Source organism: Leptosomus discolor, chromosome 9, assembly GCF_034619465.1.
Source record: "Leptosomus discolor isolate bLepDis1 chromosome 9, bLepDis1.hap2, whole genome shotgun sequence".
Taxonomy (NCBI): Eukaryota; Metazoa; Chordata; class Aves; order Leptosomiformes; family Leptosomidae; genus Leptosomus; species Leptosomus discolor.
This window is the reverse complement of record NC_141399.1, coordinates 47,015,968-47,034,124: the sequence shown is the minus strand read 5'-3', so window position 1 is coordinate 47,034,124 and position 18,157 is coordinate 47,015,968. Positions and strand designations below refer to the sequence as shown.

Below are 18,157 nucleotides of genomic sequence, written 5' to 3'. Positions count from 1 at the left end.
CGAGGAACCAGCCTTTCTCTGTCTGCTTGGGATTTCACCTTGCGCAGAGCCTGGTTATGGGTGAAACGTGTTAAAAACTCAGCCGTGTGCTTCAGCAGTAACCTCAGAAGATGTTGTTTGGGGACAAGGCTGCCATTTTAGCACCATAATTGTACCCAGCGCAAAGTTGTTCTGATCCCAAGGCCAAAGGGGAAGGAAGTGTCCTCAGATGCTATTGCGACAGCCATACTAAATCGTATTTGATTCTATTTTGGGATGTAAGGGAGGCGACCATTTACATATATAGTTCAATTTGGTTAAACACTGTACAGATTCCACTATTTCTGTATTTCCGGCCCCTAATTTTGTTGCATTGCTGTCGATGGAAACTCTCTAAGGAGCACGTGTCCTTTTTCACTTTTAGCATATTTTGTAGGGATTTTTTTGGGTTTTTTTTAAGTTGCTGAATACTCTCCCTCGGGATCCTGTAGTAGATGACGTGGAAAGTACAAAGTGTATAAGAGAACATCGCTGCAGGCGAGCAACTCAAATAGAATGGAAACATCTTGGCCTCATGAAAAAAAAAAAAAAAAGTGAGTGCTTTGGAAACTGAACCATCCTCCCTCCCCTGCAGATATTCCCACAAGGTCAGGGCTGGAGTGAGGAGCGGTGTGTGGAAATAGTCTTATCGCCGCTGACAGTGTTCTTCCTGCCCAGCGTGAGCAGAGGGCTTCCAGCCACCTGCATCAGCACTTTTCAACAGCGCCCGATTTATAGTTAATACACAGTACGAGCCAGGCTCCTTCCAGGTTTGACACAATTCTGTAGCTCTTAATCGGCCAGATGACCAACATTTCTACTCTCATCCCTGGCTTCACGAGGGATGTTTTCCTCTGACGTGCGTTTGCTTTTGGGATGCACTGCGTGAAGCGCTATATGGCGACTCGGCAACGTTTCTCACTCCTTTTCCTCCTGGGTTTACAATAGGCACCGTTGTCATTTGTAGCGCTGCGGTCTGAAAGAGCCTTTTTTGTGATTTTGCTGAAACAGGGACATGTGCGGCAGAGCAGCAAAGGATTACATGGTGCAAAACCACTGTCGGGCTCCATCGTCGCACAGGGCATCATCGTAAAAACCTGCTTGTGGGTGCTCACAGCCGCTGAAAAGAATCGGAGGAAACGCAAGAGTTTCAGCAGGCACCTTCGAGGCGTTTTGGTGCTTCGGGGTGGCCATGGTTTCCCGCACTGGGGGGGTTTCACGATGACCCCCAAGCTCCATCCCTGTGGGGACGGCACCTTCCTCCAGTTTCACCGCTGCCACTCGCAGCACCCATCCCACCGAGGCCTCCAGCCACCTCCCTGGACCGAGGGAACCGAAGCACCTCTCACCCCCCGCCATCCCCACGGCTGCACGGACCGGGGTGTCCCCGGCCCCGTTTCGGCAGAGGGGAAACCCACAGCCCAGCCCCGCGGTGACCCTGAGGGGAGGCCTCGCCGGGACGACGCCTCGTCGGCCTGCAAACACGCCGCCCTCCCGGCCCCTCCAGCGAGGGGCCTTCGCAGGGTCCGACCGCCCGGGGTCGAGGAGAGATGAGCGGGGAAGGCCGAAGGCTGCGGAGAGGGGGACGGAAAAGCGCGGGAACCCCTCGGGGCGCGGCGCGGCGCGCAGCCGGCGCCGTTTGGGCACCGCACCGGCGGCGCCCGGCCCCATTTCCCGGTTGCGCCACCTGCGGCCCCGGCTGCCGCTGTCAGTTGGGCGGCTGCGTCCCAACATGGCGCCGGCGGCAGCGGGGGCGGCCGCGGGGCGCGGGGCCGCGTCGGGCGGATGGAAATACTGATGACGGTCCGGAGACTCGCCTCCATCTGTACCATGGTGAGAGCCGCGGCCAGCCGGGCGCCGCCGTGCCGGGGCCCCGGGGAGGCGGCGGGGGCGGCCGGTGAGGGGCCCCGCTGCCGTCCCCGGCGGCGGGAGCGGCCCCGGCCCCACGCTGAGGGAGGGGGGGGCCGCCGCCGCGGCCGGGCGCAATAAGAATTAGTAAAAATAATTTCCAAAACCCAGGGTTTGTAGGAGGCACCGCCGCCTCTCCGGGTTAGGGGGGTGTCTGTGGGAGGTGGCGGGGCGCCCCGCTGCCCGTACCGACCCCCCCCCCGCCCCGGGAAGGCACGGCCGGGAGCGAGGCGGCCTCGCAGGGGGCCGCGGCGGCGCTGGGAGCAGGGTGAGGCCGCTGCTGGAGGGGCTGTGCCCAGGGAAGGGGCAAAGAGAAGCGGTAGTCGGTGGAGGCGGGCTGAGCCGGGGAGTGCCCGCCTGGCTGCTCTGCGCCGCTGTTTGGAGGGGTTTGGAGTAATTGGGCCCTAATCCCGGGTGGGGAGAGCTGGGGGGGGGGGGGGCACGGAGCCCTTTGCAGGAATGAGAACTCGCTCCCTTGGGGTGGGTGTGTTAGCTGCCGGCCTGGTTGCAGAAATATGGCCAGGGCAGGTGGGTGCTTTTAGAGAGGGAGGAACTAAGGGAATTATTGAACGTTAATTCTTCTTCTTCTGGCCGAGATCTCGGTCGTTTGGTGTGATAACCAGGCTCAATTTAAAGGTTGTTGTACTAGTTTGTAGAAGCCCTGTAATCATTTCGCATGAGTGCATATAGCAGGGTATCATCCATATTGCCAGTGAAAATCTAGCAGGAGGGAGACTGATAATTGCATGATTATGCAGAATTTTTAATGAAGTTACATTGCTGCGTAAATAGAGGCCAGTAAGTGATTTGTCTAGCACCGAAACACAACTGACTCATAATAAAATACTGCATCTTGTGGATGATACGCCCTCTAAATGTTTCACAAAGATTCTTACTGTAAGGAGTTTAATCAGTGTAAACTATAACAGGGGTTTGAATTGCCAAAATCCAACTGAGAATCAGGCTGGGGGTATTCAGTTTTAGTATCTTAGGTTTTATAGTCCCACATTGTAATTGCTCTGAGTGGTCAAACTTCAGTTTTAGATCTCATTTGAAACGGCAGCAAACCAGAGAGTAGGCTGCAGTGTCAAAAGAGGCTCTGGCATACCAACTTGCTGAGACTGGTTTCACATGTGTGTGAAGGGTGCAGGGGTTTTCCCTTTCTTTTCCGTGTAGGTGCTGACTACTGGTTTTGATTAGCTTGAGGTCCAACTGAACTGAACCACAGTGGTGCTGTACAAAGCTGAGTGTTTGTGGTTTCATAGTAATACTTTTAACAAGAGAGATTATTATTATTTTTTTTTAATTTCTGACAATGGATACCTGATCTTAAAGTTCTAAATATTGCAGAAGACTTCCCAGAACTTCATACTGATCTCAACATACTTTGTATTTTTAATTGCCCATCACAAACACAGGTGAAATTAAGGTCATGAGAGGTGGCTGAATCATGAGCTCGTTGTGGAGTTCTGCACCCCAGAGGCAAGTGATTGACTCAATCCCATATAATATTTTGGATGCATTCCTGAGGTCAGCTGACTGAGCCTCAGATTAAGAGGGCAAATGTAAGGCAATGCGTTTTCCTGTGAGTATGCAGCCAAACCTGAACACAGCCTTTCCAGTGTTTGTGATTTGGTTTTAGAGACTTTGGCTATACGTGTTCAGTCTCGGATTCGCTTTTGCTCCTGCCCTTACCTTGATTTTGGTTAGGATAATAGAAGCAAGCTCAGCAGATACCTGTAGCCTGATGATGTCCGTTCTGAAGTACTGTAGTTTGTTTCCAGAGGACACTTTTTACAATATTGCAGCTTTGGGGAAGCAGGTTCTCCGTACTGTTTTGGTTTCGAGTGGAGAACTGTTCCGTTTCTCTGCAGAAAATGTGGAGCAGTGCTGCTAGTGCTAAATAATTGTGCAAAACTCGCTTCCAAATTTCTTATGTAGGGCTGTTTCATCAAATGCTGTGTTGTTTCTCAGTGTTTTAGGTGCATATATAGCTTGACTAAACTTACTGTCAATCTCACTCTTTTTTTCTTCAGCTAGCCCAGGAAAATTATGGTCTGGATGCTGTATTTTAAAATTGAATTGGTTTATTTGCATGTACTGTCCAGTAAGTAAAAATACTGTTTGCTTTGTCATAATGAAAAACCTAAGCCTTCTTTATTAAAACATTTAATTACATTAGCAAAGTCCCTTTGGGAAACTACTTTCTTCAGGATTATGCTAATATGGAGTGCTTGTACAGTACTTCACATCTTTTTAGTAAAATACGCAGTTTTTACCAACGCTTCTAGTCGTCATCTGTGCTGCAGGCTGGGAAACTGAAACACAGGTTTACGACCTTCTCAGACCCCTCAGTCAATCAGCATCACAGGGACTGGTGTTTCTGACTTTCCGTCTCCGATGCTCCCCTCTTAATCTCTTTCAAAATGAAGTTCAGTGCCTGATCTCGTTAGTAGACAGTAACGTGGTTATAACTTGAATCATACCCCCCTCCCTTAAATAACTTCCAGCTTTTTGTACTGTGGATCATCTCTCCCGTGCCTCATGATCGTTGCGTTTCCTTTACGTGAGCACCGTCCCTTTTTCAGCAATTGCATAACATTTATGTGGCAACTACAGCGTTGCGAAGGTTGGAGACTCGGGAAAATACCGGTTCATTTGGATGTGATTCATTCTTGGTGAGGCCACCGACACCACACGGCAAGACGCATCCATAGCCCAAGCCACTGATGAGAGCTCTGGTTCTCTGCTGTGTCCCTTTGACTTAACTTTATTTCCCAGCCCTTACCTTTGCCGTGGACTCTAGGAGGTTTTGTTTTCTTTCTGCAAGCAACTGCAAAACTACCTGGGAGTGTGAAATAGAAAGCACTAGTGAGGCATTTTGTTACCTTTCCTGAAAAATGTTTAGCTCCTCTTTCAAAAATACTTAAAAGTGGTATCTTTGCAGTCTGTGGCATGTGTGTGGCGATGGACAGGTGTGAATCCTCTCTTGACTGAGGCGAGAGAGCAAGGAGTGCTGAATTTCCATGGGTCTGACTGCGTTATCTGATCCAGAGCCTGCCTGCTGTGCTCCAGGGGCCTGAGGCAGTGAGTTGTAAAACTGAGTTTCGGAGTCAGGCGTCAGGTTTTTTGTTGCATATACAATAACTTTTTTTTTGGTTGGAGAAGCAAACTAGAACACTAGGATGGAGCAAGGGGTGAAGCACAGATTGGATCTTTTCTTCTTTGACAGCTGATTTTGTGAAAAATCTGCAGTAAGCTGTTAGCACAAGTATTGATGTTTCTTGTTAGGCTAATTAGGGACACTTCCCCTAGATTTATGTCTAATAGTTTGCTAAACCAGTAAAACATGCCTGAAGAGCTCACATCCAGTGTACAAATTGGTGGCGTTCTTATTCTGAATCAGTGCAGCGTGGATATAGTAATTAACTTCAGTGCTAGAGAAGAGATGACTGAATCATTTGTAAGTAATAAATGTACATTTGTCAGCTGAGTAATTTACACTATTCAGTTCAAGCAGGGCTTTCATGCCACTGATGTGTAATGTTTGCCTTACTGCTGTTTCACCTATATTTGTAGAACTTTGTCTTGGCTGTATCAGAGAAATAGCTGGGAAGGTATCACTGAGGAAGTGGAAAGAAGGGAGAGTAAAAGCAGAGCTAGTAAGCAGCCTTCTCTTTCCAGCAGTGCTCTGCTTCTTGACTGACTTGTTAAGCTGAAGGAAACAAGTACCCATCTTAAAACCCAGCTTGAGAATAACCTGCTTTGTTTTAGGGGAAGAAAAAAGTGTGTAACCCTGTGCAAACCAGTTAGTAGGTCACTTTGTGCAAGGTTTTTCTGCGTGCCGTTTGTACTCCGGTGTGTGTGTGACGGGTAGTTACTGATGCACGCTCCAGATTTGGGACTTGCAGCAGTTTGGAGATGTACCCTATGCAAAACAGCCAGCCAGCCCGTGGTTAACAACCAGCTCAGATGGTAGTCCACAGGTTTCCTTTGGGTTTTAGGATTTTACAGGAGTCCTGAACTGCCACATGGATGAGTTTCGCTGCTGTTCTGGTGCCTGTTTTGATCCCAGTTTGTCTATAAACTTTTAAGACTTCATGACTGACTTCGCTGTCCCTGGGAAAACGAGACATCCTAACTGTGCCATGGAGTACTGAGGAATCTGGGGGCAGTATGTGGTTCAGTAGTTTGAAACTAGATATTAATTAGAGGACCTCTACTACAGAGCTGTTATAATTTGAAAATAAGGTATGACTACCTGGGAAAAGACGTTAAAATAACAGAGTGGAGATAGTTCAAGAGGTGCTCTATGTTCTTGAATTGTTCTTCCTTTGTTCTTCCTTTTTTCTTTAAGCAGAATTTAGAACAAATGCTTTTAATATGTTGAATTCATGTATGTTTATATGCACATCGCTTAGTATCTTGTTCCTGTTAAAAAAATAAATGGCTTCCAGTATTTGCTCTTACAGATGTCAGTTTGGGAGATTCCTAGACTTCTTGCCAAAATAAAGGGCTGCACTGAGGATCATTACGTTTTGTGTCTCATGTTGTATTTTATATTTTCAACTAGTGAATAAAGGGGGCTTGTAAGAAAGATGGGGACAAACTTTTTAGCAGAGCCTGTTGCAGTAGGACAAGGGGTGATGGTTTTCAACTAAAAGAGGAGAGATTTAGATTAGATATAAGGAAGGAATTTTTTACAGTGGGGGTGGTGAAACACTGGCACAGGCTGCCCAGAGAGGTGGTAGATGCCCCGTCCCTGGAAAGATTCAAGGTCAGGTTGGATGGAGCTCTTGGGCAACCTGATGTAGCTGAAGATGTCCCTGCTCCTTGCACTGGGGCTGGACTAGATGGCCTTGAAAGGTCCCTTCCAGCCCAAACCAGTCTATGATTTATCCACTTAACCTCTCGTGCACTGGGTTGTGAATATATACTTGTTCAGATCCAGGTGCCATACCTCTGCCTGTTTAACCTGTCTGAAGTTACAACCTCTTCATAAATCTGTAGTGTTATGTTTTCCCTTCCGTCAGCATCCATTTCCTCACTTCTTACTGTATTGTTCCTCTGCCGTTTGATGTGGGAAGGTCATGATAAAATCTTATTACCAGTTCACAGAAGAACAATGCTGGTAAACACGGGGACTTGAGTACAGACTTAGATCTGTTTGTGTTTGTTCTTTTAGAGGGTGAACCAGCTGTAAAATATCTGAGAGCTGTACTAGCAAGACATCTACTCTTATGTGTGTTACTAGGTCATTTGAGAGAAACCCAAGGTCGGGAGAAATCTTGGGAAGCTCTTCTCAGGTGGATGAACTAGCTGCGAATGCTCGGAGAAGGGGGAATAGGTTGCTTACAGTACCACGTTACAAAGGTCGAGACTCGAAGTTTCTGTACTTCCTACTCTTAATCCAGCGTTCTTTCCATATGTTCTTTTTACTGGAGCCTAGCTTGACTGTCTGATTTTAAAAAGCGTAAAATTACAGAATTCACAAGTGTATATGACTTTCTTTACCTTTGTGAGGCATAGATCCTGTGGACCTTGCAAGACCAGCTCCTGATTGAATAAACATTTACGTGAAACAGTTTACAAACCATTCTGTATGAATTTATTAAAAAACACTCTAATTAAGACTTCAGATTTTAATCACTTCATAGTAGTAAACTTACTGTGAAATACAGCATTTTCTAGTTTCGCTGTGGTCTCCGGGATACTGGCGGGAGCCAGCACGCTCCGTAAGCTTTACTCCCTGTTGAAGAGTGGGCACAGCCAGCCTTTCCTGCGTGCACTGAATGGTTGTGCAGATTAAGAAGATTCTGTAGTGTTGAAGCGTGGCGTCTCGGAATGTCTGTAACAGTGTTATACCTGCTCCTTTCAAGATTATCAGCTCGTTTTGCCTGCATAAGCATGCTGAGTGCTGGAATCCCAAGTTCAATTTACCGTAATTTGTTATGCCTAGAACGGCAGCCTTCCTGGCTGCATGAAAAGGGATCCTTTCAAACCCTAAATCATAGTGAGTGATAGCTGAGCTGACAGCTCTTTTTTATTTGACTTCAGTGCTACACAGCCAGGGAGGTTTAAAAGCCGGGCAAGCAACATTTAATTCTGTGTTTAGGAAATCATGACGGTATGTTCTGTAACCTTTCAGACATACAACCCCAGTTCTGCTCCTGTCTGCGCTCCCCCACGTGGTAATTTTAAGAGTCCTGAAGCTGGAACTATTATCACAGCTAATACAGCAGGCAAACTTCATGAAATGCATTGTCTTATTCAGATTTCTTTTCTTTCCTACTTATTCTCCCTGTGTGTCGTCCCCCCCCCCCCCCCCCCCCGGCCTTTTTTTTTCCTTTTTGGTTTGGTTGGTTTGTTCACTCTTTGAAAATCTCTCCTCAGTCATGCAGTTATTTAACCAGCATTTCTACTCTTGAGGGCCTCGTGGTGGTGTCCCTTGGAGCCTTTCTGCCCAACTTGAAAGCTGCTTCCCAGCTCTTTTCAAATGCTGAATCTTACCCCACTCTGATTTGACTCTGAAAGAGTCAAAGGAATGATTAGAGACTTCAGCAAGACTTGTGTACCAGATACGTCCTGGATGCTGAACCATCTCCTACGTATTTTTCCCTTTTTTGCCATTCTTTAAGGGAAATGTCTCAGGTGTGTGCTGTGTGCTCAGAGGGAATAAGCTGGTTCCAGCCCAGAAGCTGAGTTAGTGTGGTGTTGAGCCCAAGCTAGTATATCATAAGGGATTTTTATTTCAACAGGCTGCTATGCCAACCGTGCTACGCAGCTGTAATAAAAGCTAAGAGATATCCTAAGTTGCAGTGCTTTAATTACTTCATTTGAACTGAGTGATATTAATTGCAGTGGGAGAAGGGTAAAAGGCTTGTGTAAGAAGCGTCTAATGTGGAAATTAATATTTTGCACTGAGCCAAAAAAATAGTAATTTATCCGTGAAGAAGGTTGGTATCTTCAGATTTCCTTGGACTGTGTGGAGAGTGTTTTAAAATAACTGAGTCTCTCTAGCTCATTAAAAGTAATCTGCTGATGAGATTAGTCTTGTGTGTATTTTAGATAGGGCTAAAGCAGCTGAAGAATATAAGCAAGCATAGGAAACTGCAGTTTAAACATTAAACAATGTTCAGATAGGAATTTTTGGTGGAACTTTGGGAGCAGTAATACATATTCGTCCAGATTTTAAGAGTTGTCTTCTGAAAATCTGCTGCTGTCTACAAATGAACTGTAAATGGAGCATCTAAAATGGCAGAGTGCCCCAAAATAATCACAGCAATGACTTACTCGGTCTTCTTGTAGATTTTGTCAGGATCATTAGTATAAAATAAAGAAAAAACCTGCAAGTTTGGGGTTGTATTTTTTGAAAAGATGAGAAGGGCTTCACGATTTTAGTTACTCTCTTTTCTTGTACTTTACACAACTGCTTCATCCTTGTTAGCATTTAAAAAACTCTAATGGCATTTGTTTGACAAATGTTCTGTCTGTTCAGGTGTATCTGAATTTCTGTGCCCTTCTGAGAAACCAAACAAATCTTTAGTTTTTTATCTCATTATGTTGAACTAGTGATAAATGATTATGGAATGGTACTAAATCCATTGACCATCTGCTGTTGCAGGGATTTTCCTGCATAATTTCAAAAACACTGTATAATTAGAGCATGTCAGAAATGCTGCTTGCATGGGGAGCCACCTTTAATAACTGCTTTAATGGTTCTATTTTTTTGCACCTTCACTTACTGTCCCTCTTCTTTCACTGTAGTTTCTTCTCATTTTCTTATTGTACTTCTTTCTCTCTTCCAGCCGATCCCATAAATGTGTCACACGTCCACCTCTGCAGTTTAGAAAACACACCCAGTTGCTAATAGCCGGTGGATTGTGCTAATGTGAGACCCTCCACCATTCAGGCAAAGCAGATATGAAACCAGCACCCTCCAAAACGTGCAGGACAGCTGCCTGAGCCCTCCTCGTGCGCTGTCTTAATCCTCGATAGAATTGCGGCTTAGCAACGGTAAATGCCATAACTGCTCTGCTTCCCCTCACCGCATCTCCAGGCTGGTGCAAAGAGGACACTGGGATCTTCCCATCATAACCCTTTCCCATCATCTGCTCTGTGGGTTTTTTTCCTCTCATTTCGTAGCTTCAGTGCCTCTCTGCTCACTGTTTGCTCCGGCAGCAGTATGGCATTGACCTGATTATTTTTGACAAGAGCTCTGAATAACAGCAAGGATACTGACCCAATGTTGTGCTAATTTTGGTCCTTTTCTTACTGAAGCGATAGCAGCAGCTGCTTCGTGCTCGTAGGGTCTGCTTGCGTGCTTATCAAGATAGAACAACGTTGCTTTTATAACCGTTCCCACGTCTGCAAAGTCACCTTCATAGCAGCAAAAAGTAGATCCTTGTAAATGGAAGTGTGAATTCCTTTGAAGTGTGAAAGTGCTAGTTCAGGATAAAAATTTTGACTGGTAGCGTTGGTTAGTCTGTAATAATAGTCCACTTATTCTCAGCCAGGTTTTGCAGAGGATCAGGGTTTTGCTGAAACTTGGTAAAACTCGTAGTACTAAAAAGGGAAAAAGTGATAACTTGGAGCAAGAACCGCGTGGATGCCGGACGTGTGGATTTCTCTCATCAGTGGATTTCTCTCATCAGTTGCCCGTAGTTTATGTTCTGAGCTGTGTAGTTTGTTACTAATCACTCCCAGCCGTTCCTCGGTTCATGGGTAGCTTCAGAAGAGCTCTTCAGTGCTGGGCCTTTTTGTAATTTCTACCGTAAAGCTACTTATATATAGTGGAGAGAAAAGTGATAACTTTTCTTCATCTTCCGACAATAATTTCTTCTTATGATTCTTGTCAGATAGGTGAACGCAATCTATAAGCCATTTATCTGTAAGAATAATTACAAATTCAAACAAGTTTAAGAGCATAGAAGTATTTAAGCCCTTGGAAACTCTTGATACATTTCCAGTTTCTGAAATCAATTAAATCTACACCAGGCAAAATGCTAATTTTCTTTGCAGGAATAGCCATAAACTGTAGAGCTTACAAGAGACCGTAATGCCTAAGTGTTCTTATTTCATAGCTCATTTTGGTGATGCAATGAGTTAGCAGTGTAATCTGGCTAAGAAATCAAGTCTGCTATTATTTTTTTTCCACTTGCATGGTATATTGAACTCGAAATAAATCTTTAAGACATCTCTACTGAGCAAAAAGTACTCACAGCTTACAAGTTGAAAGACTTGTTAGTTAAAATTTCAGCTGCGCTGTGGGATCACTTCATCTGCAATGACCTGGTTAGACAGCAGCCTCAGGTAAGAGTCGTTGGAACTGGTCTTTTCACACCCCTTTGTACTTTACCATCGCTTTTTGTTTTACCAAACTCAACAAAACCTGCCTTAGAGACCTTTTGCTGTTCTTGGGGTAAATACTAGTTTTACTCAGTTAATCCCGTCATCCCTGTATCTTGTATGTATCTGATGTTGGTGTGATGTCCCTCAGTTGGTATGAAAAATGGAGGAAAACTTGAATATTAGCAATTCCCTTTGCTTTTGTTTCATACTTTAAAATTCAGCATATAGGATTTTTCTTAAGGATGTTCTTTGTCTTTTCTGATGGAAATCAGTGAGCATAAATGTTCTTGGATAGGTCCCCTTTTTTCATCAGCTAATACGCATAAAGTAAAATTGCTGCAGCTATGACAAAATATTTCTTGTTGGTCTGTTCGGGTCATCTTGGCCATTCTTAGCTGGATCTGTTATTCTGAACTGTTAAAACGGTGACCGTTCAGGTGGGCCAGGCAGCTTCCCATGTTTCTAGTTGACTGGTAATGCTGGAACTGCGGAAACCTGCTGGGCTAAGCTTGCTCGCTCTCTGGATCCAAAGCCCGTTCTGCTAGCGCGGGTGTGAGCAGAACAGGGGAGCTCTGGAAAAGTGCAACCAACCTCTGAGACAACATTTTTAAGTCGCAGTGATTTTCTAGAAAATTACAAGGTGCCGAAACTTTAGTTGTCACCTCCCCCACCAATATGGAAGTGTTAAATTTGCATCTCTCTGAGAGTGTAATTATGTAAGTAAAACAGTATTACCAGTTTAGTTAAACTAGGGGCATGTTTTCCTCCTTGGGTAATTATGTGTTGACTGTATAAATTTGAGTTTTGTTCCTGCTCACAGAGCTGCGTACAGAAAGTTTTATCATCTCTTCCTGAACTGGCGTAGCAGAACATTTTCTTGGACCTCCTAGAAGCCTCAAGGATGTACTTGCGGGGGTTTTATAGGCTGTATTTCTTTGTCTTGCGCTGGCAATGAGAAGTCAGATCTAATCTCATGCATTAAGCTTTATATTTAGCTGTACTTTAGTGTACGTTACTTGCTTAGCTTTTATATGCCACGCAAACTCAATTGGTATGTATTAGTGATGGTTTTTCTTGTCATTTTTTATTGCTCCCACAATGCATGTCATAGTTTAGCGAAACAGTGTTGATTTCTCTTATGTTTTTTGATGTATAAAGTACTGTAAGATGCAGAATAGCTTGTCTGTGGCACCCCAGGAGAGATGCATCTCTCTTGATTCCTCAAATAACCAAATAGAAATTTTCATACTTTGGACACTTGCCGCTTTGATTGGATTTTGTTTCTAGATGAGAAAAGTGACTTTTATGTTTCCAAAATTGTGACGTGTGTATTGTTTCTTAAGAGCAAATGTTTACGTGATCTGAGGCAGAAAGATGGAAAAATTGTTCAGTGGAAGTAGGAAAATGTGTATAACACCTACCGGTCTGAAAACAAAGCTGCTTATCAGGCTTCATTACAGCAAGACACGGTTCATGCTGCACTAGGTTTGATCTCCAGTTGGTTAATTTTCTGTTTGCAAAATTAGTAGCAAAGATTGTGGATTGTGAGTAGCTGAACTTTGACTCCAGTTACGCAGCCTTGCTCCCAAACGTGTCACGTATTTCCATCCTGAAACATGACCAAGGCCAATTTGCGCTGTCATCATAAAATGCTTCTGTGGCTGATTGACTTTGCTTTAGCATTTAACTGGTTAAAGAAACCTTACTTTTTTATCTGCCCCTGCAGTTAACTTACCTGATTTACAAAGCTTGGGCGGTAGGTACAAGGCAGAACTTGAAAAAAAGGCACATGTAACCTGTTAGATTAGCTGGGTAGATGTGTGGGGAATACAGCTTAGTGGTTTTAGTTGAAGTGCAACGCTGGTTTATGGTAGGTTATTACATTCTTTATTCTTTTTATTAAAAATTATAATTCTTATGCTTGTATTTCTTTGTTCAGATGTTTATTCCATGTGTTGCTTTACAGACTGGAGTATTCAGGTTGTCTAGTTTCCCTGGTTCTGTAGGTTGTGGGACCTGCTTTAGTTGTCTCATTCTCCCGTGTTTCTCTAATACAATATGGGAGATCACGGAGGAGGTGAGAAGGCTGTTGAGAGAAATAGAAACTGAACTTCCCAAGCTTGCAGACTTTACACCTAGCCCTTCCTTAATCGCAGAGTGAGCAGCCTGTAAGGGTAAAGGGGCCTCACTCGGCAGTCAGTTCTGATTCCCAGACTGAAAATTTTTCAAAACCAGCATCACCTTCTTGTGCATTTACTGGCACGTAGGTTACAGTCTCCCATTACGCCATTACCTGAAGTCAGTGTTGATCAGAACGATGTAAGCAAAGAGCTGAAGGAGCATTTGGAGAGAGCTGTATCAGCAGTTCTTCCTTGCAGACAGCAATTCTGTCTCTAGGTTTTTTTGTTGTTTTTTTTTTTGTGGGGATATAGTGGAGGGAAAAAGAAGTACTTGGAAGCAGGGAATGGATGTGGGGAAACGAATGAGAGGAGCTGCTTGAACTGGCATTGATGCCTCAAGAAATTTCTGTGTAATTGCTGCTTGCAAAGAGTCTTTGCTTGTAAATCTGTCAGCACCTAGTGAAAGTTTTTGTGTTTTTTATAGTACCCAACTTTGAGCCTTCCTCATTTTCTGCCTTTTTTGATATATATGATTCACTGTAAATGTGGGAGATGTGGGAGCTCCAACTATAGAGTTTCTATTCCTCCTGCTTCTTGGTTTCTTTCCTGGTTTTTAGAAAAACGGTAGTTATTTCTTTGTTAAAGACAGTCTAGATGGAACTGTCTGTACGGTTTCTGCTTGTCCGTGGTTTATACTGAATAGCAGAATGCTAAGGGAAATGATTGAAATATTTGCTCAGCAAGTAACAAACATTATGAGCTTCAGGGAAGTAGATGACTTGAATTTTGCTCAACTCTAATTTTTGTTTGTTTAGTGCTTTTCTGAGGTGTTTTAAGATGGCTCACCTGTGCAGAAGGTTTTCTGTTTGCTGGTTGCAGGAGGTTATAGATGGGAATGACTTGGATATTTAAAACAAGTCAAGAATCCAAAGTGCTTGGATTCTATATTGAATGATGTTAACTCCTCAAATAACAACATAGATGCAGCTAAGGACTGTTGGAAGACCAGCAAGAAACGTTAGAGAACAAGATGGAGTGTTACAAGGGAAGGTACCAAACCCCAGGTGGTAGCTTAGCTGTAAGGTATTGGGGGATTAAATAAAAGGAGAAAAATGGAATGAGATGCATAAACCCCTTTGAATTTGATGTGCACAAGTTTAAAATTGGAACCAAAATGTTGATGTGCTTTAGTTCTTGTTTTATGTGAGAGGTAAGACCATATGGATGTGGAGCGGTATTTTTCAGCTGTATATGAAATAGCAAGTTCTATCCTTATTATATTGCTGGGGACTCAAGGCTGTATCAAAACGCACCGTAAGCTTAATACATTGTCCTTAATTACAGGCAGCAAAGCCAAAGCACTTTTAGTGATCTGAGTTTGAGGAGTGGCTGATAAAATTCTTCTTTCTCTTCTTTTTGGTTTTGTAATCATGCTTCGCTTCTCTGTAGTACTTTCCAGAAATAAATTTAGAAAATGTTTGTATTTCTAATGTCAGTGAAAGCAAGATTTTTTTCGAGAATTCTTTATATGAGATGCAAATAGTAAACAGCCACATCAAACCTTTTGTGCAGTCTAAATCACAAAAAGTCGGTTTTTCTTTCATGGGATTTGTAGCCCACATGGTTTCTGTCTTCTGGGTTTGAAAGTTCTCTGTGTGTTAGAAGTTTCTTTATTTTTACAATGCATTCTTGGCTAAATTTAAATTGGTGTTTCTAGGTCACTGTGACTAACCTGAAGTCTTAAGTGAGAATAAATTTCTTGTTGTTAACTTTCAAATAAATTCAGATGCAAAACCCTTCTCTTAGATGAGGTAGCTCTGATTCCTGCTGATGAGGTTGAGTTTTTAAGTGAAACTGTGGTACCTTTTATAATAATAAAATGTCATATTGATTTCATTTTGAAGAACATGGGGAACACGAGGTGCTAATTCTCAAAGGAAGTAACTTATTTTCTCAGCAGCTTTGTTTTTATAGGAGTAGTAGGAATTCTGTTGGATTTTTGTAGGAATTTTTTTTTTTTTTTTGGTCTAACAGTCTGACACTGTTTCTTTGTAGGGCGCCAATGCCTCTGCTTTGGAGAAAGAGATTGGTCCTGAACAGTTCCCTGTGAATGAGCATTATTTTGGCTTGGTCAATGTAAGTGAACTTTCTGTGGTTTAAATGCTGGTTTTAAATTTATTTCCTAATTTTGACTTCGTCAGGATTCTCTGTGAGAACTTTATCTATGAGCACTTCTGACTTCAAGTGGGACTCTGCATAGACACTGCATCCTGCAATATGGTGCTATGCCTTGTTAACAAAGATATAATTTTCATCTTAAATACAGAAAAATAGCTATCTCTATTTTAAAGTCTTTTGAGAGAAACCTTCCTACTTACGTACATTTCTAGTTACAGGATTTCAGTATTTAGCTGGAAAAGACATAAACTAATAGAGCGTGTATGTTGTTCATATGCTCCTCCAGAGAAGAGAAATTTGATTTTACACTGATGCTGCAGTGTATGGGAGCCTTGAGGTTTTAACATGAAAATGTGTTACTTTTCTAAAAACATACTACTCGTGGGATTAGTGGAAGTTCTTCTAGGCGAGGACATAGCCGGGAGATGAATGGCATTGACTTGATTGGTAATTTTCTTGCATGTAGTAATACTCCTTTTTTTGTTTTTGACAGCCTTGTGTAACAGTGAATCCTTGTAAAAAGATGTGGTTTTGGTATCTGTCGGTTTGTATGGATCTGACTTGACTGGGATCTGTGGGGCAATAAGAATTGGCTACCTCAATTAACTATGGAGAGAGTGGAGCGTTGATGTTGACCTTGCCAGTGCTTCTGGAGCAGTAAGGCAGCTGTGGCGCCTGTGACAGCTTTTCCCGATGAATACGGGAAGTTAGTTAATAGAAACGGTGGTTCTGCGGCATCATAGCTATGATGTGAAAATACAATTTTGGCAAAACTCTCTAGAAACATAAGAGTACTTCTGTGTGCTGGTCATCTAGGTACATTTTGTGGAAAACGGAAAGATGATCCATCTTTTGACACCCCAAATAAGGTTAACATAGCTACTAGTGTGTTACTTGTCACAGCTCGTTACAAATTCATTTAATTGACTTCTGTGTGGGTTTCTACCAGTTTGTGTTCTCAGGCACCAAACTATCTCAACACATTGAGTTGTATTCCTTAAGTATGGCGTTAATGGCCATTCCAAAGCTGCTGAGGTTTGCGCCATAATGAGAAAAATGGAAGGCATCTCCAATTGTAACATAAATAGCAGAGCAGTGAATAGTGTGAAGAGGAAAAATAGCATTCTAAAAATAACCAGAATTAGTATAACCACATCCATTCTCTGTTTTGAAGGACAAAATATGACAAATACTGTGGTGCTTTATTCCTTGCAACCAATTACTTTAGGATGATTGTTTTCATGGTGCTGTCCTGCGGCGCTTTTTCCTAAGTTATTTCTAGTTCTGCTGTGATTGGAAGTTAATTGGAGCACTTTAAGGAGGGCAGTTGCATGGCTTCAGCATCAATACTAGTACCTGTGGGGTTGCGCTGCAAGCAGGATCAGGTGTTGAACCTGTGGACAAGAGAAGCTTAAAAATTCTATTTTAATGGTTATTTTCTCTTTGGATCAGTGAGCTGAACCAGCTTGCCTGCAGTCAGAGTGTTGCTAAAGCCACGGCAGAGTGTATGGGAGAAGGGTCTGACTGCTCCTTCTGACAGCCTGTTGAACATTACCCCATAATTTATTTTAACTGAAGTGCAAGAGGGATGGAACAATGCTTTCATGCCAGAATTTCATCTCCGTTTTCATTCTAAAAAGTTTTTATCTTAAAATAAGCCTTCGAACTTTGTTTTTACATTGAAAGTGTAACTTTTTGCAAGTTCTTACAAAGTTAGGTAATGGTGACTCCAAATACAGTCAGTTTTAAGCAAAAAACCCAATGTTTTTGCGTCTATTTAAAATACCGATTTATACCAGAGAAACCATGACAAAAAGGTTTTAAAACCTACATGTTTGTAGCTGGTTTTCCTTTCTGGTTTAGGTCATATTAGACTTTATACACTGTTGGTGTATTTGATCTGTACATGTAGCTCCAGGTTTGCAGATATTCACCAGCCCATTGAGAGCTGTCTTGCCAGCCTGGTTTTTGGGGTTTTGTTGAAGACGAATGCTTAGAGCCCTCTCTTTTTTTTTTTCAGGCAGAATTTCTAGCAGAGTTAAGGTCGTGATTGGAAAGACCTGTCCGCTTTGTACTTCTAAATGCAAACTAGTTGCAGTTTTAAAGTGCGACACTTCTATGTAATACTGTTTATTTGTGGAGAACTCCACTACAGAGAAGTGTCGGTCAATAATTGAGATATTCAGAAGTTTCCCAAGGCCCTGAGTTGTTCAAAGTTGGAAGGATTTTGTTCTAACATGAAAAGTAGTCAGAATTGCTGAAATAAAATGCATCACACGGTCTTCTTGTAAAGTACTTGGCATGCAGGAAAATATCTAAAATACTAACATGCAAGATTCTGATTGCAGGAATAAAAGTTCTTCCACATTAATTTATGTAAAGGAGGTAGCAAACACAGAGAGCTGAAATACTATTTATAAGGACACTTTTAAAACTAACTAAAGCATGCCAGCAAGTGGATTTTTCACCGTATCAGTTTGACTACTGCAAAGCATCTTGCTACTTACTGGCAGGAATTTTGAAAGCTATTTGGGTGGAATTTTAATTCTTTAACTCTTCCATCTAGTTTGGCTCTTAATAAT

The 18,157-nt window shown here is 42.9% G+C and overlaps 1 protein-coding gene across 1 annotated transcript in view; it reads left to right on the top strand.

Annotated features, from left to right (window-relative positions):
• Positions 1-1,786: 1,786 nt before the first annotated feature.
• The window catches only part of LOC104347290 (ubiquitin carboxyl-terminal hydrolase 12), a 32,096-nt gene continuing 15,725 nt past the window's right edge, over positions 1,787-18,157 (top strand). The window contains exons 1-2 of the mRNA XM_086469929.1: positions 1,787-1,851; positions 15,453-15,533. Of these exons, the coding sequence (XP_086326055.1) occupies positions 1,804-1,851; positions 15,453-15,533 (129 nt within the window). The 5' untranslated portion in view covers positions 1,787-1,803. The remainder of the gene's footprint in view (positions 1,852-15,452; positions 15,534-18,157) is intronic.